This window comes from Lepisosteus oculatus, chromosome 4 (genome assembly GCF_040954835.1).
Source record: "Lepisosteus oculatus isolate fLepOcu1 chromosome 4, fLepOcu1.hap2, whole genome shotgun sequence".
NCBI lineage: Eukaryota > Metazoa > Chordata > Actinopteri > Semionotiformes > Lepisosteidae > Lepisosteus > Lepisosteus oculatus.
In genome coordinates, this window is record NC_090699.1 from 14,251,328 (window position 1) to 14,277,597 (window position 26,270).

The 26,270-nt window shown below is 54.4% G+C and overlaps 1 protein-coding gene across 3 annotated transcripts in view; it reads right to left on the reverse strand.

Annotated features, from left to right (window-relative positions):
• The window catches only part of ipo4 (importin 4), a 43,527-nt gene that overhangs the window by 4,441 nt on the left and 12,816 nt on the right, over positions 1-26,270 (reverse strand). For all 3 annotated transcript variants that reach the window (XM_069188033.1, XM_069188035.1, XM_069188034.1), the window contains exons 2-27: positions 23,853-23,939; positions 23,675-23,754; positions 22,170-22,211; positions 21,953-22,082; positions 20,753-20,932; positions 19,931-19,996; positions 18,803-18,904; positions 18,314-18,397; positions 18,046-18,204; positions 17,844-17,897; positions 17,652-17,761; positions 16,933-17,041; positions 15,196-15,325; positions 14,986-15,099; positions 14,282-14,395; positions 13,972-14,095; positions 12,195-12,306; positions 11,941-12,074; positions 11,708-11,785; positions 11,551-11,608; positions 10,079-10,184; positions 9,127-9,320; positions 3,996-4,043; positions 2,802-2,927; positions 2,270-2,496; positions 491-623 (exon numbers count right to left, since the gene is read on the reverse strand). In XM_069188033.1, the coding sequence (XP_069044134.1) occupies positions 491-623; positions 2,270-2,496; positions 2,802-2,927; positions 3,996-4,043; positions 9,127-9,320; positions 10,079-10,184; positions 11,551-11,608; positions 11,708-11,785; positions 11,941-12,074; positions 12,195-12,306; positions 13,972-14,095; positions 14,282-14,395; positions 14,986-15,099; positions 15,196-15,325; positions 16,933-17,041; positions 17,652-17,761; positions 17,844-17,897; positions 18,046-18,204; positions 18,314-18,397; positions 18,803-18,904; positions 19,931-19,996; positions 20,753-20,932; positions 21,953-22,082; positions 22,170-22,211; positions 23,675-23,754; positions 23,853-23,939 (2,901 nt within the window). The remainder of the gene's footprint in view (positions 1-490; positions 624-2,269; positions 2,497-2,801; positions 2,928-3,995; positions 4,044-9,126; positions 9,321-10,078; positions 10,185-11,550; positions 11,609-11,707; positions 11,786-11,940; positions 12,075-12,194; positions 12,307-13,971; positions 14,096-14,281; positions 14,396-14,985; positions 15,100-15,195; positions 15,326-16,932; positions 17,042-17,651; positions 17,762-17,843; positions 17,898-18,045; positions 18,205-18,313; positions 18,398-18,802; positions 18,905-19,930; positions 19,997-20,752; positions 20,933-21,952; positions 22,083-22,169; positions 22,212-23,674; positions 23,755-23,852; positions 23,940-26,270) is intronic.

Sequence of the window (26,270 nt, forward strand, 5' to 3'; positions counted from 1 at the left end):
GAGGGCAGAGTTTAGCAGTCCATGTATGTAGTACAAACCATTTTCTTTTGTATGTAATAATATTCCTTACGCTTATATTTCTGGACACTCCACTCACAAGCTCTTTGCAGGTAATGGGGATCCCCTCCACCACCACCAGTGTGCAGCCCCTCCTGGATGATGCACCAGTCTGCTCACACACACCAGCTCTCAGTGGGGAGGAGAGCAGAGTGATGAGGCCAGTTCAGAGAGGGGGGTTATCAGGAGGCCATGACTGGTAAAGGCCAGGAGGAAATTTGGGCAGCATGCTGGGGTAACACCCCTACTCTCTTCGAGAAACACCCTGGGGTTTTTACTGACCACAGAGAGTCAGGACCTCAGGGTTTACGTCTCATCACATTGCTGGGAGATGAATCCACAATGTGTCCGGAAGTGGAGGACGAGGATGGGATTTAGCATGAACGTGCTTCAGCCCCGGAGGGGGAGAGAGGCAGATCACATGCGCACTCACCTGCTCCAGCGGGACGCACTCGGTGTTGGCCAGGATCATGCGGCTCAGCGCGGCACACAGGTTGTCGATCACCCTGCGGTCAGACTCCCGGGACAGCAGGGAGGAGAACAGCGCCAGCATGGCGGGGTAGTCTCTGAGACAGGGAGTCAAGGCAACGACGGAGACGGGAGAGGAGGGGGCAAAGGGCACCGCAGAGTCCGCAAAAACATCCCGCTCCTTCCAGACGGCATCCTGCAGGCCTGCGCTAATGTGTGCTCAGTGTGCAGACAGCAGGCAGGATACTGTGAGAGGGCAGGCCCGCAGGCCTGAGCTAGCGCCCCCACCCTGAGCACAGTGGAACTGCACCTCTCCCACTCACACTCCCTACAGCTCAGTGTGCAGACAGCAGGCAGGATACTGTGAGAGGGCAGGCCTGAGCTAGCGCCCCCTTCCTGAGCACAGTGGAACTGCACCTCTCCCACTCACACTCCCTACAGCTCAGTGTGCAGACAGCAGGCAGGATACTGTGAGAGGGCAGGCCTGAGCTAGCGCCCCCACCCTGAGCACAGTGGAACTGCACCTCTCCCACTCACACTCCCTACAGCTCAGTGTGCAGACAGCAGGCAGGATACTGTGAGAGGGCAGGCCTGACCTAGCGCCCCCTTCCTGAGCACAGTGGAACTGCACCTCTCCCACTCACACTCCCTACAGCTCAGTGTGCAGACAGCAGGCAGGATACTGTGAGAGGGCAGGCCTGAGCTAGCGCCCCCACCCTGAGCACAGTGGAACTGCACCTCTCCCACTCACACTCCCTACAGCTCAGTGTGCAGACAGCAGGCAGGATACTGTGAGAGGGCAGGCCTGACCTAGCGCCCCCTTCCTGAGCACAGTGGAACTGCACCTCTCCCACTCACACTCCCTACAGCTCAGTGTGCAGACAGCAGGCAGGATGTGAGAGGGCAGGCCTGACCTAGCGCCCCCTTCCTGAGCACAGTGGAACAGCACCTCTCCCACTCACACTCCCTACAGCTCAGTGTGCAGACAGCAGGCAGGATACTGTGAGAGGGCAGGCCTGACCTAGCGCCCCCTTCCTGAGCACAGTGGAACTGCACCTCTCCCACTCACACTCCCTACAGCTCAGTGTGCAGACAGCAGGCAGGATGTGAGAGGGCAGGCCTGAGCTAGCGCCCCCTTCCTGAGCACAGTGGAACTGCACCTCTCCCACTCACACTCCCTACAGCTCAGTGTGCAGACAGCAGGCAGGATACTGTGAGAGGGCAGGCCTGAGCTAGCGCCCCCACCCTGAGCACAGTGGAACTGCACCTCTCCCACTCACACTCCCTACAGCTCAGTGTGCAGACAGCAGGCAGGATACTGTGAGAGGGCAGGCCTGACCTAGCGCCCCCTTCCTGAGCACAGTGGAACAGCACCTCTCCCACTCACACTCCCTACAGCTCAGTGTGCAGACAGCAGGCAGGATACTGTGAGAGGGCAGGCCTGACCTAGCGCCCCCTTCCTGAGCACAGTGGAACTGCACCTCTCCCACTCACACTCCCTACAGCTCAGTGTGCAGACAGCAGGCAGGATGTGAGAGGGCAGGCCTGACCTAGCACCCCCTTCCTGAGCACAGTGGAACTGCACCTCTCCCACTCACACTCCCTACAGCTCAGTGTGCAGACAGCAGGCAGGATACTGTGAGAGGGCAGGCCTGAGCTAGCGCCCCCACCCTGAGCACAGTGGAACTGCACCTCTCCCACTCACACTCCCTACAGCTCAGTGTGCAGACAGCAGGCAGGATACTGTGAGAGGGCAGGCCCGCAGGCCTGAGCTAGCGCCCCCACTCCAAACACACTGTTGCTCCGCACCTCGGCATCGCTGTCCCTCACGCCGCCCACCAGCACTGGCAGCAGTCGACTGGCCAGCTGGACGGCGACGGGCGCGCCACCCGACACCCCCCCGAGTGCCTGCAGGATCTCGGCCAGCGTGCCCAGAGAGAAGGAGCGGTCAGCCACCGTGCAGGAGGGCTTCTGCCAGGGAGAGACAGAGGGCAGGGGAGGTGTGAACACACTCACCCCAACTGCGCAACACAGCACACTAACACGAGCTTGTGAATACAACATGTGTGCCAAGAGTGTTCTTTCAGACAGACAACAGAGTAACAGAGTGTGTGCGATAGTGTGACAGAGTGAAACAGAGCATGTGTGAGTGTGATACAGTGTGTAAGAGTGGGAGTGTGATACAGTGTGTTAGTTTGATAGTGTCTAAGATTGTGTGAAACTGTGCGTTATACAGTAACAGTGTGTGATGCAGTGTGTGCGTCTGACAGACTCACAGTCTTGTTGATCAGCAGGGGCAGCAGCTCGTTCAGGTAGGGGGAGAAGGTCTCTCCTGGCACAGCGGCTGCGAGGAGGGGAATACCCTCGCCAGCGAACTCCTGCAGCATGGCGTCATACTCTGCCTGGAACACAGGGCGGCAGCACAGCGCAGTCAGCAGCCCCCCGCCCAGGTCAACGCGTGACTCAGGGCATTACTGGCCTGTCTGGACCAGCCGGGGATCACCAGGGTCTACAGTGCAAAGTGTAGACCTCACACTGAAGCTCACAACACACAGGTTCGGTCTGGCCAGCATAGCACACAAACACACTGCAGCCTCGGAAAGAGTTTAAAGAAGATCAATAGGCATGATTCCTGGTTCCCGTCAGGAGATCGTAATATACCCTGAGAAACATCCATCCATTCATTTTCTATCTATTTCTCCCAATACAGGATCACAGGGGAGATGGAGTCTATCCCAGCAAGCACTGGGTGCAAGGCAGGGTACAGCCTAAAGGGGACGCCCGTCCAGCACACAGCAGAGACACACACACACACACACACCAGGCCCAGTTCTCCCAGAAGCCAATCAACCGGTAGTATGTCTCTGGATTGTGGGAGAAAACTGGTTCACCCAGAGGAAATCACATGAACACAGGGAGAACATGCAGACTCCACACAGACAGCACCGCTGGAACTGAACCCAGGGCCCAGGGCTGTGAGGAGGCAATGGTCACCCCTGAGCTGCTGTGCTGCCAGTCTCCCAGGTCAAAGGAGATGAATCTCCTCAGTCTACGGAGAGGCAGGGGGAGAAACCAGTTCCAAGTATTGCTAAAACAGTATAAAACAGAGACGGCCCAGTGGCTGACTCTTCTTCTCGTGGCCAAGTCCTGAAGAACCTCAAGCACTTCAACAGCAGCTCCTTCCCACTGCCAGAGCTCCTCCAGACTCCCACTACAGCACTCTCCTCCAGTCATGAAACACCTTAAGCCGACACCTGTCCTCGTCTGTGCTTCAGCGTGGCAGGGGACTCGTCTATGAGCGTCCTCCGTTGCTCAGAAGACAAAGCACGTGGCTCCACAGCAAAGAGAACACTCCCAGCAGACAGCACTCCAGGATCACAGGGACACAGGCAGACAGGGAGAGGAACTGAGGGAGCCACTGCTGCTAGCAGAGCCTTCTACTGACAGAGAGACAGAGACAAACTCCATACCTGCTGCTCGTCATCATCTCCATCATCTCCTGCATCCTGACAAGCTGTCTGCAATAGAGAGAGAGGGGTTCATACAGACACACTGACTGACTGGACACTCCAGTACATTAACACTGCACTGAGAGAGAGGGGTTCATACAGACACACTGACTGACTGGACACTCCAGTACATTAACACTGCACTGAGAGAGAGGGGTTCATACAGACACACTGACTGACTGGACACTCCAGTACATTAACACTGCACTGAGAGAGAGAGGGGTTCATACAGACACACTGACTGACTGGACACTCCAGTACATTAACACTGCACTGAGAGAGAGGGGTTCATACAGACACACTGACTGGACACTCCAGTACATTAACACTGCACTGAGAGAGAGGGGTTCATACAGACACACTGACTGGACACTCCAGTACATTAACACTGCACTGCGAGAGAGGGGTTCATACAGACACACTGACTGACTGGACACTCCAGTACATTAACACTGCACTGAGAGAGAGGGGTTCATACAGACACACTGACTGGACACTCCAGTACATTAACACTGCACTGAGAGAGAGGGTTCATACAGACACACTGACTGACTGGACACTCCAGTACATTAACACTGCACTGAGAGAGAGGGGTTCATACAGACACACTGACTGACTGGACACTCCAGTACATTAACACTGCACTGAGAGAGAGGGGTTCATACAGACACACTGACTGGACACTCCAGTACATTAACACTGCACTGAGAGAGAGGGGTTCATACAGACACACTGACTGACTGGACACTCCAGTACATTAACACTGCACTGAGAGAGAGGGGTTCATACAGACACACTGACTGACTGGACACTCCAGTACATTAACACTGCACTGAGAGAGAGGGGTTCATACAGACACACTGACTGACTGGACACTCCAGTACATTAACACTGCACTGAGAGAGAGGGGTTCATACAGACACACTGACTGGACACTCCAGTACATTAACACTGCACTGAGAGAGAGGGGTTCATACAGACACACTGACTGGACACTCCAGTACATTAACACTGCACTGAGAGAGAGGGGTTTATACAGACACACTGACTGACTGGACACTCCAGTACATTAACACTGCACTGAGAGAGAGGGGTTCATACAGACACACTGACTGACTGGACACTCCAGTACATTAACACTGCACTGAGAGAGAGGGGTTCATACAGACACACTGACTGACTGGACACTCCAGTACATTAACACTGCACTGAGAGAGAGGGGTTCATACAGACACACTGACTGACTGGACACTCCAGTACATTAACACTGCACTGAGAGAGAGGGGTTCATACAGACACACTGACTGGACACTCCAGTACATTAACACTGCACTGAGAGAGAGGGGTTCATACAGACACACTGACTGACTGGACACTCCAGTACATTAACACTGCACTGAGAGAGAGGGGTTCATACAGACACACTGACTGACTGGACACTCCAGTACATTAACACTGCACTGAGAGAGAGGGGTTCATACAGACACACTGACTGACTGGACACTCCAGTACATTAACACTGCACTGAGAGAGAGGGGTTCATACAGACACACTGACTGACTGGACACTCCAGTACATTAACACTGCACTGAGAGAGAGGGGTTCATACAGACACACTGACTGGACACTCCAGTACATTAACACTGCACTGAGAGAGAGGGGTTCATACAGACACACTGACTGGACACTCCAGTACATTAACACTGCACTGAGAGAGAGGGGTTCATACAGACACACTGACTGGACACTCCAGTACATTAACACTGCACTGAGAGAGAGGGGTTCATACAGACACACTGACTGACTGGACACTCCAGTACATTAACACTGCACTGAGAGAGAGGGGTTCATACAGACACACTGACTGACTGGACACTCCAGTACATTAACACTGCACTGAGAGAGAGGGGTTCATACAGACACACTGACTGACTGGACACTCCAGTACATTAACACTGCACTGAGAGAGAGGGGTTCATACAGACACACTGACTGACTGGACACTCCAGTACATTAACACTGCACTGAGAGAGAGGGGTTCATACAGACACACTGACTGACTGGACACTCCAGTACATTAACACTGCACTGCGAGAGAGGGGTTCATACAGACACACTGACTGACTGGACACTCCAGTACATTAACACTGCACTGAGAGAGAGGGGTTCATACAGACACACTGACTGGACACTCCAGTACATTAACACTGCACTGAGAGAGAGGGTTCATACAGACACACTGACTGACTGGACACTCCAGTACATTAACACTGCACTGAGAGAGAGGGGTTCATACAGACACACTGACTGACTGGACACTCCAGTACATTAACACTGCACTGAGAGAGAGGGGTTCATACAGACACACTGACTGACTGGACACTCCAGTACATTAACACTGCACTGAGAGAGAGGGGTTCATACAGACACACTGACTGGACACTCCAGTACATTAACACTGCACTGAGAGAGAGGGGTTCATACAGACACACTGACTGACTGGACACTCCAGTACATTAACACTGCACTGAGAGAGAGGGGTTCATACAGACACACTGACTGACTGGACACTCCAGTACATTAACACTGCACTGAGAGAGAGGGGTTCATACAGACACACTGACTGACTGGACACTCCAGTACATTAACACTGCACTGAGAGAGAGGGGTTCATACAGACACACTGACTGACTGGACACTCCAGTACATTAACACTGCACTGAGAGAGAGGGGTTCATACAGACACACTGACTGGACACTCCAGTACATTAACACTGCACTGAGAGAGAGGGGTTCATACAGACACACTGACTGGACACTCCAGTACATTAACACTGCACTGAGAGAGAGGGGTTCATACAGACACACTGACTGGACACTCCAGTACATTAACACTGCACTGAGAGAGAGGGGTTCATACAGACACACTGACTGACTGGACACTCCAGTACATTAACACTGCACTGAGAGAGAGGGGTTCATACAGACACACTGACTGACTGGACACTCCAGTACATTAACACTGCACTGAGAGAGAGGGGTTCATACAGACACACTGACTGACTGGACACTCCAGTACATTAACACTGCACTGAGAGAGAGGGGTTCATACAGACACACTGACTGACTGGACACTCCAGTACATTAACACTGCACTGAGAGAGAGGGGTTCATACAGACACACTGACTGACTGGACACTCCAGTACATTAACACTGCACTGAGAGAGAGGGGTCAATACAGACACACTGACTGGACACTCCAGTACATTAACACTGCACTGCGAGAGAGGGGTTCATACAGACACACTGACTGACTGGACACTCCAGTACATTAACACTGCACTGAGAGAGAGGGGTTCATACAGACACACTGACTGGACACTCCAGTACATTAACACTGCACTGAGAGAGAGGGTTCATACAGACACACTGACTGACTGGACACTCCAGTACATTAACACTGCACTGAGAGAGAGGGGTTCATACAGACACACTGACTGACTGGACACTCCAGTACATTAACACTGCACTGAGAGAGAGGGGTTCATACAGACACACTGACTGGACACTCCAGTACATTAACACTGCACTGAGAGAGAGGGGTTCATACAGACACACTGACTGGACACTCCAGTACATTAACACTGCACTGAGAGAGAGGGGTTCATACAGACACACTGACTGACTGGACACTCCAGTACATTAACACTGCACTGAGAGAGAGGGGTTCATACAGACACACTGACTGACTGGACACTCCAGTACATTAACACTGCACTGAGAGAGAGGGGTTCATACAGACACACTGACTGACTGGACACTCCAGTACATTAACACTGCACTGAGAGAGAGGGGTTCATACAGACACACTGACTGGACACTCCAGTACATTAACACTGCACTGAGAGAGAGGGGTTCATACAGACACACTGACTGGACACTCCAGTACATTAACACTGCACTGAGAGAGAGGGGTTCATACAGACACACTGACTGACTGGACACTCCAGTACATTAACACTGCACTGAGAGAGAGGGGTTCATACAGACACACTGACTGACTGGACACTCCAGTACATTAACACTGCACTGAGAGAGAGGGGTTCATACAGACACACTGACTGACTGGACACTCCAGTACATTAACACTGCACTGAGAGAGAGGGGTTCATACAGACACACTGACTGACTGGACACTCCAGTACATTAACACTGCACTGAGAGAGAGGGGTTCATACAGACACACTGACTGGACACTCCAGTACATTAACACTGCACTGAGAGAGAGGGGTTCATACAGACACACTGACTGACTGGACACTCCAGTACATTAACACTGCACTGAGAGAGAGGGGTTCATACAGACACACTGACTGACTGGACACTCCAGTACATTAACACTGCACTGAGAGAGAGGGGTTCATACAGACACACTGACTGACTGGACACTCCAGTACATTAACACTGCACTGAGAGAGAGGGGTTCATACAGACACACTGACTGACTGGACACTCCAGTACATTAACACTGCACTGAGAGAGAGGGGTTCATACAGACACACTGACTGGACACTCCAGTACATTAACACTGCACTGAGAGAGAGGGGTTCATACAGACACACTGACTGGACACTCCAGTACATTAACACTGCACTGAGAGAGAGGGGTTCATACAGACACACTGACTGGACACTCCAGTACATTAACACTGCACTGAGAGAGAGGGGTTCATACAGACACACTGACTGACTGGACACTCCAGTACATTAACACTGCACTGAGAGAGAGGGGTTCATACAGACACACTGACTGACTGGACACTCCAGTACATTAACACTGCACTGAGAGAGAGGGGTTCATACAGACACACTGACTGACTGGACACTCCAGTACATTAACACTGCACTGAGAGAGAGGGGTTCATACAGACACACTGACTGACTGGACACTCCAGTACATTAACACTGCACTGAGAGAGAGGGGTTCATACAGACACACTGACTGACTGGACACTCCAGTACATTAACACTGCACTGAGAGAGAGGGGTCAATACAGACACACTGAGTGGTAATTTACTGATCGGTGAGCACCTTCTTCTTCAGCACGTCGCGGATGGTGTGGCTGATTTCCTGCAGGCGGCCGTTCTCCTGCAGCGCCTCCCCTTTGCAGGACTTGAGGACAGCATTGAGAGACTCCAGCACCGCCATCACCACCTGCCTCTCCTTCTCCTCCCGCACCGCCTTCAGGAAGCAGGTGGTCACCACTGACAGCAGCTTGTGCAGAGCTGGGGGAGACACACACGCTGCAGGGCACTGTACACAGCAAGACAGCACAGTCCAGACAGGGACAGACAAGTAGTACAGAGACACTAGGCCAGAGACACATAGACAGGGACAGACAAGTACCACAGAGACACAAGGGCAGAGACACATAGACAGGGACAGACAAGTAGCACAGAGACACAAGGGCAGAGACACATAGACAGGGACAGACAAGTAGCACAGAGACACAAGGGCAGAGACACATAGACAGGGACAGACAAGTAGCACAGAGACACAAGGGCAGAGACACATAGACAGGGACAGACAAGTAGCACAGAGACACAAGGGCAGAGACACATAGACAGGGACAGACAAGTAGCACAGAGACACAAGGGCAGAGACACATAGACAGGGACAGACAAGTAGCACAGAGACACAAGGGCAGAGACACATAGACAGGGACAGACAAGTAGCACAGAGACACAAGGGCAGAGACACATAGACAGGGACAGACAAGTAGCACAGAGACACAAGGGCAGAGACACATAGACAGGGACAGACACGTACCACAGAGACACTAGGCCAGAGACACATAGACAGGGACAGACAAGTAGCACAGAGACACTAGGCCAGAGACACATAGACAGGGACAGACAAGTAGCACAGAGACACAAGGGCAGAGACAGACAAGCAGCACAGAGACACAGACAGGGACAGACAAGTACCGCAGAGACAGAAGAGCCGACACAGATAGGGACAGACAGACGCACACAGGCGTTACCCTGGTGGTTGCTCTCAGTGGGGCTCTCCTCCCACACCCGGTGCTGGGCCCTGCAGAACTGACCCAGAGCCTCATAGGCTGCCTTCCGCACGTTCTCATGGGGGAACTGAGGGGAGCAGGGAAAGACAGGGGATAAAGAACAGATCTCACAGAGTATCACTGAACAAACACACCCTGACGGACAGTCACACACACACACACGCCCTGACACATCTGACAGTCACAGTAACACACGCCCAGACACACACCCTGACGGACAGTCAGAGTCACACAGTCAGAGTCACTCACTAACACACACACGCCCTGACACAACTGACAGACAATCACATTAACAAACACCCAGACACACCCTGACGGACAGTCAGTCACACAGTCAGAGTCACTCACTAACACACACACGCCCTGACACAACTGACAGACAATCACATTAACAAACACCCAGACACACCCTGACGGACAGTCAGTCACACAGTCAGAGTCACTCACTAACACACACACGCCCTGACACAACTGACAGACAATCACATTAACAAACACCCAGACACACCCTGACGGACAGTCAGTCACACAGTCAGAGTCACTCACTAACACACACACGCCCTGACACAACTGACAGACAATCACATTAACAAACACCCAGACACACCCTGACGGACAGTCAGTAACACAGTCAGAGTCACTCACTAACACACAAACGCCCTGACACAACTGACAGACAATCACATTAACAAACACCCAGACACACCCCGACGGACAGTCAGAGTCACTCACTAACACACACACGCCCCGACACATCTGACAGACAGTCACAGTAACACACACCCAGACACACCCTGACGGACAGTCAGAGTCACGCACAGACAGACACCCTGACAGACCGTCACAGTCACATACACACACACCCACACACACACCCACCCACCCTGACAGACAGTCACAGTCACACACACACACGCCCAGACACACCCCGACGGACAGTCAGAGTCACACAGTCAGAGTCACTCACTAACACACTCACTCACTAACACACGCCCTGACACATCTGACAGACAGTCACAGTAACACGCCCAGACACACCCTGACGGACAGTCAGAGTCACGCACAGACAGACACCCTGACAGACCGTCACAGTCACATACACACACACCCACCCACCCTGACAGACAGTCACAGTCACACACACACACGCCCAGACACATCCCGACGGACAGTCAGAGTCACACAGTCAGAGTCACTCACTAACACACTCACTCACTAACACACGCCCTGACACATCTGACAGACAGTCACAGTAACACGCCCAGACACACCCTAACAGACAGTCAAAGTCACACACACACACACACACGCCCTGACACACCCCGACGGACAGTCGCAGTCACACACACACACACGCCCTGACACACCCCGACGGACAGTCGCAGTCACACACACACAGACAGACACACAGCACCAGAAAGGGGCACACTCACGTCATGCAGCTCGTACACCTGCTGGAAGCTGGACTCCAGGAAGGGCAGGAAGGCAGAGCTGGGAGAGGGAGAGGGAGAGGGAGAGTGAGAGTTAGCACAGCGCAGCAGTGTGTGTGGACAAGCCTGGCGCTGCAGGGAGTCAGCCTGTCCATCTCACCCTGTGTTGTAGGCGATCTCCCCCAGAGCATCGCAGGCATCCTCCTTCTCATCGATATAGGCGTTTTCCACACTGAACCTGCCAACACAGGAGCAAAAATACACTGAGATCGTCTGCAGACACAACGTGGCCATTATAAAAATTCAGTATCGCCGACGGACAACAGAAGCTCAGAAGCCATCTGTCTTTCACTAACGCTGCTCTTCCAGATGGAGCAGGACGGATGTACGCACCCAGCAATGTCTCTCTCCTCTCCCTCGCTGTCTCGTCCACTCTCGTCCTCCACGACCACCTCTTTCTCTTCGTCGTCATCTTCGTCTTCCTCGTCCAGGAGCAGAAATGACCGATGCTCCTCATCCAGGTGAGCCTGAGGGCAGAACAGACACTGGCTGAAGAGCTGGAGTAATGGGGTGGTGAAGCACTAGGTGCTGGCATGCTGACATGCGAGAGAGAAGACAGGAGACTAAGGAGAGGGCCTGTGACTCACAGTGACGCCCTCAGTGGACTTCAGAGACATCAGCATCAGGGTGGTGATGGAGGACAGGTGAGGAGTAAGGCACTCCGGGCAGACTGTAGACACTGCCGAGAACAGGCTGTACCTGAGACAGACGGGCGGAGAGAGGGAGAGAGTTACCCACAGTCTTCAGGATGAGAGGATGCAGACAGACAGACGGGGTGCTCGGACAGGATACAGACAGAGACAGACGGGGTGCTTGGACAAGATACAGACAGAGACAGACGGGGTGCTCGGACAGGATACAGACAGAGACAGACGGGGTGCTCGGACAAGATACAGACAGAGACAGACGGGGTGCTCGGACAGGATGCAGACAGACAGACGGGGTGCTCAGACAGGATACAGACAGACAGACGGGGTGCTCAGACAGGATACAGACAGACAGACGGGGTGCTCAGACAGGATACAGACAGAGACAGACGGGGTGCTCGGACAGGATGCAGACAGACAGACGGGGTGCTCGGACAGGATACAGACAGACAGACGGGGTGCTCGGACAGGATACAGACAGACAGACGGGGTGCTCGGACAGGATACAGACAGACAGACGGGGTACTCAGACAGGATACAGACAGACGGGGTGCTCAGACAGGATACAGACAGAGACAGACGGGGTGCTCGGACAAGATACAGACAGAGACAGACGGGGTGCTCGGACAGGATACAGACAGAGACAGACGGGGTGCTCGGACAGGATACAGACAGAGACAGACGGGGTGCTCGGACAGGATGCAGACAGACAGACGGGGTGCTCAGACAGGATACAGACAGACAGACGGGGTGCTCAGACAGGATACAGACAGACAGACGGGGTGCTCAGACAGGATACAGACAGAGACAGACGGGGTGCTCGGACAGGATGCAGACAGACAGACGGGGTGCTCGGACAGGATACAGACAGACAGACGGGGTGCTCGGACAGGATACAGACAGACAGACGGGGTGCTCGGACAGGATACAGACAGACAGACGGGGTGCTCGGACAGGATACAGACAGACAGACGGGGTACTCAGACAGGATACAGACAGACGGGGTGCTCAGACAGGATACAGACAGAGACAGACGGGGTGCTCGGACAAGATACAGACAGAGACAGACGGGGTGCTCGGACAGGATACAGACAGAGACAGACGGGGTGCTCGGACAGGATACAGACAGAGACAGACGGGGTGCTCGGACAGGATACAGACAGAGACAGACGGGGTGCTCGGACAGGATGCAGACAGAGACAGACGGGGTGCTCGGACAGGATGCAGACAGAGACAGACGGGGTGCTCGGACAGGATGCAGACAGAGACAGACGGGGTGCTCGGACAGGATGCAGACAGAGACAGACGGGGTGCTCGGACAGGATGCAGACAGACAGACGGGGTGCTCGGACAGGATGCAGACAGACAGACGGGGTGCTCGGACAGGATGCAGACAGACAGACGGGGTGCTCGGACAGGATGCAGACAGACAGACGGGGTGCTCGGACAGGATGCAGACAGACAGACGGGGTGCTCGGACAGGATGCAGACAGACAGACGGGGTGCTCGGACAGGATGCAGACAGACAGACGGGGTGCTCGGACAGGATGCAGACAGACAGACGGGGTGCTCGGACAGGATACAGACAGACAGACGGGGTGCTCGGACAGGATACAGACAGACAGACGGGGTGCTCGGACAGGATACAGACAGAGACAGACAGGGTGCTCGGACAGGATACAGACAGACAGACGGGGTGCTCGGACAGGATACACACGTGCAGCGCCGCAGGTCAGGGTCGTCCACAGTGTCGGTGAGTTTGAGGCCGAGCTGAACACACTCCGGAGCCAGAGGACTGAACACCTCTTTGCCCACAGTCCTCCCCAAGACACCCAGGGTATCTACAGAGAGAGGGGGCGAGACTGACTGACCACACTGCAGCACGTCAGTATGTACAGGGTGAACTGCCGCTCACAGGCAAGAAGACAGCACTGACAATCACTGGCAATACTGACACTCCCTCTCAGCACAGACACGAAAGAGACGCATCGGAAACAGTACAGGAAGTTGAAAGCAGCTGTCCGTACCCAGGGCCTGCGTCTGCAGGGACCTCATCTCCTCCCGCGTGTCCGTCAGGAAGCCCTTCAGGCTGTCAATCACCGGGGGGAAGAACGGCACCAGAGACTCCTTCGCCGCATTGGCTGAGAGGCACACAGAGGGAGGGATCAGAGGGCCTGCCGGCCAATGAGAGCGCGTGCACGCACACGTGTGCGGCAATTCAGACACAAACACACGCAGGGGCAAGCTGATTCAGAGACACTGGCGGACACTATTATATAAGAGACGTATATCTCTTACATAATCACTTCAGAAGACCACTTTATTGGCCATATACAACGTCTTGTATTAGGAATTTGTCTTTTCCCAGACCCCAGCTTGCTCTCCATGAGACACACAGACAGGGAGAGAAGCTGGGGGTCAGAGCGCAGGGTCAGCCATTTATACAGCACCCCTGGAGCAGCTGGGGTGAAGGGCCTCGCTCAGGGGCCCAACGGAGTAGGATTCCTCTGCCAGCTGCGGGATTCGAACCTGCAACATTCCAGCCACAGGCGCAGATCCTGAGCCTTACACGGTTTGTCTGCTGCAGATCAGCCATCAGACAGAACTGCTTGTCGTCCAGGTCCCAGACAGGGGCCAGTGAGCCGACCCCGGAGCCCTGAGGAGCGCGAGGTCGGCGCCCGGCGCCTGTCCTGCGTCAGCAGTGGAGAGACAGCGGGTGGAGCTGAGTTACCGATGGCCCCGATGGCGCTGACGGCCAGCTCCCTGATCCGCAGGCTCTCGCTGCAGCTCAGAGCCGACAGCATCTTCTCCATCAGGGTGGGGAGGTAGGGCTGGATGCCTTCTCCTGGGGGACACAGGGGCAGGAGCGCAGAGTCAGAGTCAACACGTACCGCAGCCGGACACCAAGTCCAGAGAGAGAGAGAGAGACCACCTGTCTCACCCAGGTTCTCTACGAAGTTCTCCAGGGCGTAGAAGGCCTTAGTGACGTGGCTGCTTCTCCGCTCGTCCAGCCCCGACAGATACCCCAGCAGCAGGGGCATCAGCTCCTCGCTGAACTTGCTGATGTCCGGCTGCCAGACAGGAAGAGAGAGGGAGAGCAGCGCTGTTGGACTGGAAGAGACTCTCCAGGCAGACGTGGGCGGAGGAAGGGGAGGGGGGGTGTGAGACACTCCAGACTGGACTGGACTGACTGGACTGTGATCTTGATTAGTTACTGACTGAGATTATAATCAGACTCCATTGACACTGACAGAGCAGATTGAGACACTCCAGGCCGGACTGGACTGACTGTACTGTGATCTTGATTAGTGATTCACTGAGATTATAATCAGACTCCACTGACACTGACAGAGCAGTGTGAGACTCTCCAGGCCGGACTGGACTGACTGTACTGTGATCTTGATTAGTGATTCACTGAGATTATAATCAGACTCCACTGACACTGACAGAGCAGTGTGAGACTCTCCAGGCCGGACTGGACTGACTGTACTGTGATCTTGATTAGTGATTAACTGAGATTATAATCAGACTCCACTGACACTGACAGAGCAGTGTGAGACTCTCCAGGCCGGACTGGACTGACTGTACTGTGATCTTGATTAGTGATTAACTGAGATTATAATCAGACTCCACTGACACTGACAGAGCAGTGTGAGACTCTCCAGGCCGGACTGGACTGACTGTACTGTGATCTTGATTAGTGATTCACTGAGATTATAATCAGACTCCACTGACACTGACAGAGCAGTGTGAGACTCTCCAGGCTGGACTGGACTGACTGTACTGTGATCTTGATCAGTTATTAATTGAGATTTTAATCAGACTCCACTGACACTGACAGAGCAGTGTGAGACTCTCCAGGCCGGACTGGACTGACTGTACTGTGATCTTGATTAGTGATTAACTGAGATTATAATCAGACTCCACTGACACTGACAGAGCAGTGTGAGACTCTCCAGGCTGGACTGGACTGACTGGACTGTGATCTTGATCAGTTATTAATTGAGATTATAATCAGACTCCACTGACACTGACAGAGCAGTGTGACTCTTCAGGCTGGACTGGACTGACTGGACTGTGATCTTGATTAGTGATTCACTGAGATTATAATCAGACTCCACTGACACTGACAGAGCAGTGTGAGACTCTCCAGGCTGGACTGGACTGACTGTACTGTGATCTTGATTAGTGATTCACTGAGATTATAATCAGACTCCACTGACACTGACAGAGCAGTGTGAGACTCTCCAGGCTGGACTGGACTGACTGTACTGTGATCTTGATTAGTGATTAACTGAGATTATAATCAGACTCCACTGACACTGACAGAGCAGTGTGAGACTCTCCAGGCTGGACTGGACTGACTGGACTGTGATCTTGATTAGTGATTCACTGAGATTATAATCAGACTCCACTGACACTGACAGAGCAGTGTGAGACTCTCCAGGCTGGACTGGACTGACTGTACTGTGATCTTGATTAGTGATTAACTGAGATTATAATCAGACTCCACTGACACTGACAGAGCAGTGTGAGACTCTCCAGGCTGGACTGACTGGACTGTGATCTTGATTAGTGATTAACTGAGATTATAATCAGACTCCACTGACACTGACAGAGCAGGGTGAGACTCTCCAGGCTGGACTGGACTGGGGGGAAGGGGAGGGGGGTGCGATACCTGCAGGTGCTCGGAGAACTGCCCCAGGGCGAAGAGAGCCGCGCTGCGCACCACCTGGCTCTCGTCCTCGAGCGCACGGCACACCACCTGCAGCAGAGAGGACAGCAGCCTGGGAGACACAGAGAGACGGGGGGGTTACTGCGGACAGTGCGCTTTCAAGAAGAAAGAGGAGCGTGCCTCCCGCACAGGAACGCCAGGCCTGCCGGCGGCTTGGACAGCTTCCCGCGACAATCGGAGGAGTCCAAGCCCCTCTACTCAGCCGCAGAAGGAGGAGATACAGAGATACAAGGAAAGCAGAAGGGTTTTATTCTACCTCCTGCCCAAATTCACCACCACAGTGCCCCTGCACCCCCCCACCCACACAGCTGGAGTCCGACTCGTGCAGCAGGACCAAAACATTACGTTAATTAGAATAATGAAAACTGCTGGATTGTCACTGTGGAAACGGTAGTTTTTTCAGTCAAGAAACCTCACTTCTTATTTGATTTTCTCTCACGGGGCACCAGGTTGGTGACAGTGGGCACGAGACCCACAGCGAGGAACAGGCCTGGTCACTCCAGGTCTTACCAGCTGTGGGCTCTCAAACAACAAACTCCTGCTGCCGGAAATCGCAGCCGGTCACTGGAGATCCCTTTCACATTTTACCCCCGTCCCCGGGAGCCAGGAGAGGGGTACGGATCGTGATCCGACGGGAAACCCGCTGGTGAGCGGAGCCTCACTTGGTGCGGATGTGGTCGGCGCAGCCCTCCGCCAGCACGGCCAGGCACATCAGGCCGGCCTTCCTCTGGTACGGGTTCTCGCTGACCAGAGCCGCCTGCGTCAGGGGAGTCTGGGGGCAGAGGGGAGGGGCGGGGTTAGCGCGCGGACAGCCGGCCGCGGCGGGCGGAGCGACGGCGGACGCGTGCACTGACCAGCTGGCCGAAGAGCTTCTCGGGAGGCAGGTGGAGAGCGAGGGTGTCGATGACCTGCGGACAGAGATATCGAGTGAGGCAGGCGGTCAGACACTCTGCCGTAGCAGAGCACCGCGGCTACTGACCGGCCTGTATTTGTCACCGATCCTCATTTCAGACCGGGTGGCGGCGTCGCCGGCGACCGTGGAACAGACCCCCGTACCTGGGCGGCGTAGTGTTTGGGCGTCTCGCTCTCTTCCCCCAGCTCCTCATTGTCATGCTCCTCGTCCTCGGGGTCCTCCTGGCCAGGAGGGGGCGCCGCGCTCAGCACGGGGAACACGGTCTGCAGGATCGGGGCCAGCAGTTTCTGCTTCAGCACGGTCTGGGGAGCGCAAGGACCGGAGGGGGGGAGTTATTGCCAGCTCATCGTTAACACTGCACTGAGGCAGATGAGGAGATGGTGACAGGATGAAACTGTGGGAGCGAGTTACCTTGCTCTTCAGCCTGATAAGAAAGGCGATGCAGGACAGAGCCTTCACACGCACTGAGTCGCTGAGGGTCGAGTCCGCACTCACCTGCCAACACACAGTTTAAATCACTGTCCTGCACCACGTGCAGCGCAACCTCTATACATCACAGACTAACGTTACCACTAGCACAATTAGTTAATATATTATAAACACAATCCCACTGACACTGACAGAGCAGTGTGAGACTCTCCAGGCTGGACTGGACTAACTGGACTGTGATCTTGCACCCAGCCTGTTCAAGGAGCCACCGATTTGCCAGAGAGCACAGAGTCCTGGTAGATGAATCCCAACCTTGCTCCCATTGGCACTTGGCCCACTGAGAGCCCCCACCGGGAGAATGCTGACCGCAGTCGAGGCATGCCAAAGGCACGGCCCAGCCTCAGACTGGAGATGTCCGGCTCACAGAGTCAAACCTGATCCGCCATCGACTGCTAGAGCAGCAGAACTGACCTCCAGGCAGAAGTGAACGATGTCAGAGATGTGGGGGACGATGATGGACACCTCGCTCTCCATCAGCTCGTCAAACACCTCCATCGCCTCGCTGGCCTGGGACTGAGACAGAAGGCATGCAAATGAAGATGCCCTTTACAGAGCATCTTTTGAGTCTTTCTGATGAACAACTATTGGAGATTTGATCTCAAGTAAGGTCTTGTGGGCAACGAGGTGGTGGGGTGTGTAGCACTGCCATGTCATGGCTCTTTGGTTCCAGACTTGAGTCCGGACTGGGACACCTTCTCAGTGGAGTCTGCAGGTTCCCTTGTGTTTATGTGGGTTTTCACTGGGGGCACCAAGTTTCATCCACTTTCCAAGGACATGCTGGTGTGAAAAACTGGTGTCTCTAAAGTGTTCCCCTGCGTGTGTGGCCTGGGAACCACCCATCTCACCTATGATAGGACACCCACGTTTCTACACACCACCCTCACCTGGAACACGCTGCTTTTTACAACGAGGTCTTGGAAAACGACTTTGGCTGAACGTGCAAGTGCAGTGCTTTAGCATTTGAATTGATCTCATGATGAACTCAAGAGAGTTTGACATGTTATTTTACTACAACCAACACCAAAAAGAAAATGTATTTACCGAGACGAGCTTACTCACACGCTGCATAACACAGAATTATTTGTAAAGAAGGATCTTTTCTCAGTGGTGGCCTGTCTGAGCCGAGCAGGGACAGGGATTCGGGCAGGCAGAGCCATTCCGAACAGAAGAGTAAGACAACCCTGTGATCCGGGTCAGGAATCACACTGGAGACCTGCTCAGTTCCCAGTACCATGGCTCACACGACACAGCTGGACACAAGAGTTTTCAGACCAAGCTGTGTCAGAGCTCAGGACAGCCCTGTGAGCGAAGCCCCGGACGCTCTGGGGACCGTCAGGAGCTCAGTCTGAAGTGCGAGGCACAGTTCCTTCACCAGCCAGTACTGGCTTTCAGCTCGCCCGTGCTGGAGGAAATCAACCCAGAATAAACGAGCCAAACCTCCACAAGCTCTGTACATGGCATGACATTTGAGTGATCTACAATGAGGTCTGCACCAAGAGCGCCCCCCAGTCCAGCTGTAGTGTGAACTACACTGTTTACCTGGTCAGTCTTGATCAGCTCCTGAATGGCCACAATCAGCTTGGGGACAATGGACCTCATGAGGTTCTGAAAAACACACAGCAATGAAAGACTGGACACTATACACACCGCCCTCACACTGCACACTGCACACTGCACACTGCACACTGCACACTGCACACTGCACACTGCACACTGCACACTGCACACTGCACACTGCACACTGCACACTGCACACTGCACACACCGCCCTCACACACTGCACACTGCACACACCGCCCTCACACACTGCACACTCCGCCCTCACACACACACTGCACACTAACACAGAGAAATTACACTATGCACTAGTACATCCTATAATCACACACTTCCTAACACACACTCTCAATACACTGTACACACAGAGAAACCACACCGTGCACTAGTACATCCCATAACTACACACTTCCTAACACACACTCTCAATACACTGTAGATACCGAGAAACCACACTGTGCACTAGTACATCCCATAATCGCACACTTTCTTACGCACACTCTCAATACACTGTACACACAGTGAAACCACACTGTGCACTAGTACATCCCATAATTACACACTTCCTAACACACACACAGGAATCCCACTCTGCAGTAGGACATTGTGCAGTCACGGTGTAGCTCTATGACGTTTTGAAGAGATTTTAAACTCACATAATGGCTCTTTTCTGAAAAGCAGGGACACAAGCCTGCCAGGTTCAAACTACAGCCACACTCTTTCTCGAAGGCCTCTTTGTCATGCCAGCACTGCCCCAGCCAGCAGACACGAACGCGGCACAGTCCCCGACGCCCGAGCTCTCACCAGCTCCTGCGTGCCAGTGTAGGCGCTCATGGCGGTCAGCGTCTGGATGCTGTAGTACAGCGCCGTGGGGTTGGCCAGGTCCTGCAGGGTGCTGTGGAAGAGCTGCAGCAGCTGCCGGTAGTGCGGCTTGAACGGCTCCGGGTTCGACTCCACTACCTTGCTGAGCAACAGCAGGCCCACCTGAGTGACAGGGAGAGAAATGCGGGGGGTTAACATGGACAATACTGACCTGCTCACTCTGAGAGAGAGGGGTGCCTGCCTATCTGGTGCTGTAGCTGTGTGTCTGTGTCAAGACAGGGGGCACTGTAGGTGTGTGTCTGTCTGTCCAGACAGGGGGCGCTGTAGCTATGTGTCTGTCGGTCTAGACAGCGGGCGCTGTAGCTGTGTGTCTGTCTGTCCAGGCAGGGGGTGCTGTAGCTGTGTGTCTGTCTGTCCAGGCAGGGGGCGCTGTAGCTGTGTGTCTGTCTGTCCAGGCAGCGGGCGCTGCAGCTGTGTGTCTGTCTGTCCAGGCAGGGGGCGCTGCAGCTGTGTGTCTGTCTGTCCAGACAGGGGGCGCTGCAGCTGTGTGTCTGTCTGTCCAGACAGGGGGCGCTGCAGCTGTGTGTCTGTCTGTCCAGGCAGGGGGCGCTGCAGCTGTGTGTCTGTCTGTCCAGGCAGGGGGTGCTGTAGCTGTGTGTCTGTCTGTCCAGGCAGGGGGCGCTGCAGCTGTGTGTCTGTCTGTCCAGGCAGGGGGCGCTGCAGCTGTGTGTCTGTGTCCAGGCAGGGGGCGCTGCAGCTGTGTGTCTGTCTGTCCAGACAGGGGGCGCTGCAGCTGTGTGTCTGTCTGTCCAGACAGGGGGCGCTGCAGCTGTGTGTCTGTCTGTCCAGACAGGGGGCGCTGCAGCTGTGTGTCTGTCTGTCCAGACAGGGGGCGCTGCAGCTGTGTGTCTGTCTGTCCAGACAGGGGGCGCTGCAGCTGTGTGTCTGTCTGTCCAGGCAGGGGGTGCTGTAGCTGTCTGTCTGTCCAGGCAGGGGGCGCTGTAGCTGTGTGTCTGTCAGTCCAGACAGGGGGCGCTGCAGCTGTGTGTCTGTCTGTCCAGGCAGGGGGCGCTGCAGCTGTGTGTCTGTCTGTCCAGGCAGGGGGCGCTGTAGCTGTGTGTCTGTGTCCAGGCAGGGGGCGCGGTAGCTGTCAGTCTGTCTGTCCAGGCAGGGAGTGGGTACCTGTCTGTCCTGCGGGTTGTTGCTCTTCGTTGACTGGTTAAGCAGAGCGAGGAGGGCGGGCCAGCGGTCGGGGGTCTCGTGCTTCACCAGGACGGCAGCCAGCTGGGACAGAGAGTGACGCACTTTGTGCCTGCAAGCAGAGCGTGGGGGGGGGGACACAGGGTGAGCAAGCGCAACGCCAGCACGGGAGAAAGACTTGGACGCGGGCAGTACTCACTCTGTCTCCTGCTGGAAAGCTTGCAGGACCACAGACTTCAGGCTGGGGAGGGAGAGAGGAGAAAGGGTTCAGACTGACGGACAGGGTGAGCCACAGAGATCTGAGCTCGGCCCACAGTCCACAGAACACTCCGGCTCCTGCGCGTGGCGCGAGAGTCACTGATACTTTCATTATTTACCTCTGCTGTGGGAAGCTATGGAGTGGTAAATCAGATCAACAATCAGAGATATAATCAGTAAGTCACAGTGCGATTGCACAAGCAACGTGCATGCGATTCCTCAGCCCCTCACGCGGGATGAGAGGTTATCGCTCGGGTGACGGGGCCTCGGAGTGATGACTGGACAGTGCCAGTCCCGAGTGAGCCAGACCATTCTCTCGGGGCTTGTGCAGTGAACTCCGCGACCTGCTGCCCCTTCCACTTCATTACACCTACTGTTCCACTCCACCCGCCTGGACGGAAACAGATCTCTCCTGTCCCGCCAAGAGATTCTGCAACGCAAAGGACTTTTTTAGGCCGGGGTCACAGCCGGTGGGCTGTGTTCCTACATCCGGCACACTCTAGGAGTGCCCAGATCGCTGTACAGTAGAGCTTTTCCACAGGAACAAGTTTAGCTTGTGTGGCGAAGACCTGCGGATGTGAAACAGTATTCCACTACGGATTCTTGTGAACCTTTTTATGGGCGCTCATGCGTTTGTTTGGCCAGCTCTCACCTGCACACAACTGCAGGAAACCCCTGAATTGTACCCCGTTTGGCCAGGGTGCTAACAGGACGGTCCCGTGTGGGGGCTCTGTTCGCGTCCTCGGAACTGGTCCATTCTCGAGGACCCCAGTCATCCCAGTCACAAACTGTTTTCTCTCCTACCATCCGGTAAACGGTACCGAAGCATTCGGTCAAAGTCCAACAGATTACAGAACAGTTTCTACCTCCAGGCAATAAGACTGCTAAACAGCCAAGCTGCAGCTCCTTCAGCAAATCACCTGTACTGGCTACATGGACACACAATTTCACTGTATTCAGCATAACTGCACTACTGGGACACACTGTACTGCACACACCCTGGACACAGAGCAGCTCCATTTATATCTATACTGAGCTCTGTCTGACTTTATCTCATTCAATTTCTAGTGCACTGTTATCTATCATAATGTCACCTCATTTTCTAACTTTAATTTTGTGATATTTATATCTCCTAGGTGAGCTCGTAGAAAAGAAATTTCTACTGCTGCACGCTGTATTGTTGTGCGTTTGATAAATAAACTCTGACTGACTGATTGACCGAACTGTCCGGGCAGTGACCTCATGTCCCCCTGGAGGACCTGGACACTGGCGCCCCCTTCAGGGTGTATCCCGCCTTGTGCCCACTGCTCCCGGGGACAAGCTCGGAGAAGCGATTACAGAAAGTGCGGTGATGACGATGTGAAAGACGGAGATGCTCGAAGGTGGAGGATTCAATCCGGAGGCCCGGGACACTGGAGAGCCAGCGGGAGAGGCAGAAGCTCAGACCTTTCCCTGTGCTCCGGGTCGATCTTCTTCCAGTGCTTGCTCACTCTCATCCTCAGCATCACCGAGGCGGACTGCCGGACCTGGCGGAGAGACGAGACGAGACGAGAGGAGCCCGTGAGCCCGTGGCGGCACGGCGCGGTGCCGGCGAGCCGGGGTGGGGGGGGGCGGGGTCAGTCACCTGGGGGTTCTGCGAGCCGGTCATGACGGCGCACAGGGCCGGGATCACTGCCGGGTCTTTGAAAGCCTGCTTCAGCTGGGCCGTGGCCTGCGGAGAAACAGCAGCGCGCGGTCAACACCCACTGGGGTCTGCTCTGCCCTCCTTACCACGGCAGGGCCTCTACTGGGACAAGCAGAGGTAGCGGGAGGGCGAAGTGAAACGCGTCGTGTCCGCCTTGTACCAGTGAAATGTCTACTCCAGATCCAAAGCTGCACAGGGGTGTGGAATGTGGAGAATTTCAGCTCTGTTTGGGGAGGATTTTAGTACGCTCAGCTTAAACCACAGCAGGGTAGAAATGTTTGAGTTCAGTGCCCATCCGTGTTGGGACACTCTGCCATCAAGTGGATTACACCAGCGTCAAACGAGGCTTTGGCCTCCCACCCGATTCTTCATTCGCCACATCTGGAGCGCGGGTTCGACACGCTCCTGCTGTATAACCTGTACAGACACCTCAAGCAGCCCCCAGCCTCTCCACAGCGCCTCCGCCAGGCAGGGGAGAGCACAGCATGGAACACGAATCACTGATCACACAGCCCTTCCACTGAAGTGCTCTGGGGCACAGATTCGACACCAGTAAGGGGACACACTCCAGCAGTCTGAAAGCCAAGAGACTGGATGGCCTCCTTTTTTTTATATTACACCGCACACAACTAACAGCATACACAATATCAAACACAAAAGTCAAGCCACAACTAGAGGAACCCACTGAGAAAACTGAACACAGAAGATGAGTGCTGAGCACTTGTGAGTTAAAGACAGAGATCAGGCTAGTTCAAGGTGAAGCAAGGGCTCAGAGGATGTGTATTAGCAGACTATTACACATAAGGTGACCGAGCTGCACCAAGCGGACCAATACTCTTGTGACGAGCTCATCGAAAGTGAAGCGTTCAGACATCAAATGAAACCAATGATATGTGGAATTACTGTGTTTTACTGTATCCCCTTTCCCATTTCTCTGAAGGACCAGCCGTGGACTCTGTGGGAGAAAGCAGAATTGTATACATTTGATCATGTCTTTTCCCCCAATCCTTCAGACACGTGGATAAGGTCCTGAAGTAAGGGGGAAGGCTGCTGTGAAAGTGGGTTGACATTTCTAGCTCTATTCAGCGCATGTCTTCGGTGGGAATGTACTGTACCACCCTGGAGCCTGAAGTTTGGTTGGAGCTGTTGGAATGGCAGTAATGCATCGTTCAGGGACGGGTGGGATTATTGTGCTGTACCCAGTTCTCTTCCAAAGGGGGGAATTCAGTGGCCAGGCCCAGTAATCAAGTCTGGGTTAGGCCAGACTGGGGGGGGAGACACCAGGAGATGTCTGATAACTGGGACCAGAAGGGGGACTGAGTGGCAGCAGCGTGGTCTGGGAAGTGGAGACCGCGCGCCGGACCTCACAGCGGTCACTCAGCAAGACGCAAGCCCACCCTTGGGCTCGTCGGGAACTTTCTGTGGGGAGCTCGAAATAAAAGAGATACAAAAGGAGAAAGACAAACCATAAGAATGACATACAAAACACAAGATGACACTTACAGTGAAAATACAGCGGACCCCAAATACTTCAATACTTTTCTAAGAGTGTCGAGTTGAGAGACGACAGCCTCAGGATAGGTGCTCTGTTCTAGACTTGATACACCCTAGGCAGCTCAAACAGCGGAAACTCATAGTCCTCAGAGCTTTCCGCTGGAAGTGTGTCGCCTATATCAGAGCACTAGAGGGCCACAGCCAGTTGTTCTAGAGGCAGTGTGGACCACTCTCTCCAGCTGTCTCCTCTCCTGAGTGGACCAGGTAAAAGATTTATTCCTGGCTGAAAAGAGAAGGAAACGCAACGTTTTGTGTCACCCACAGATGCAGGAATAAACCTTTTAGCCATTCCTTTGCAGCCTGCGCATGCCGACGCAGCTCCCCACCTGAACTACTGTACATCCGCTCCTGCCTGCCTGCCCTAACCAGACCGGCACGGAAACCGTCAAGACACTCAAGGCCCCGAGGCAGACCGGCCTCCGAGCGGAGGAGAGTTTGTTTGTTGTGCCGAGGAACTCCGAGGTGTCCGCACGCTCACATTAGCAGGGCAAACGGAACAGGGCCCGGGGTTGGCACAGCAGGGGAGAGCCTCTCTCGAGCCCGGGGGCCCATCACCCTCACAGCTGCTCGCATTCAGATGCTAATGAGCCAGTTAGAGCTGTGAATGGGAGTGCTAACTGCACACTCCAGCAGCACAGCCCTGCTATAGACACGTCCTGCCGAAGGGCGAGAGCCCTCTGGGGACAGGAGGGTCACAGCAGGGGGGGGGGGGGCTCTTCGCCTCTCCAGCGGCCGTACAGAGGCCCCGCGCCGCAGTGAAGCCTAGGGACGTTTGCACAGCGAGGGGAGGGAACGCGTTCCGAT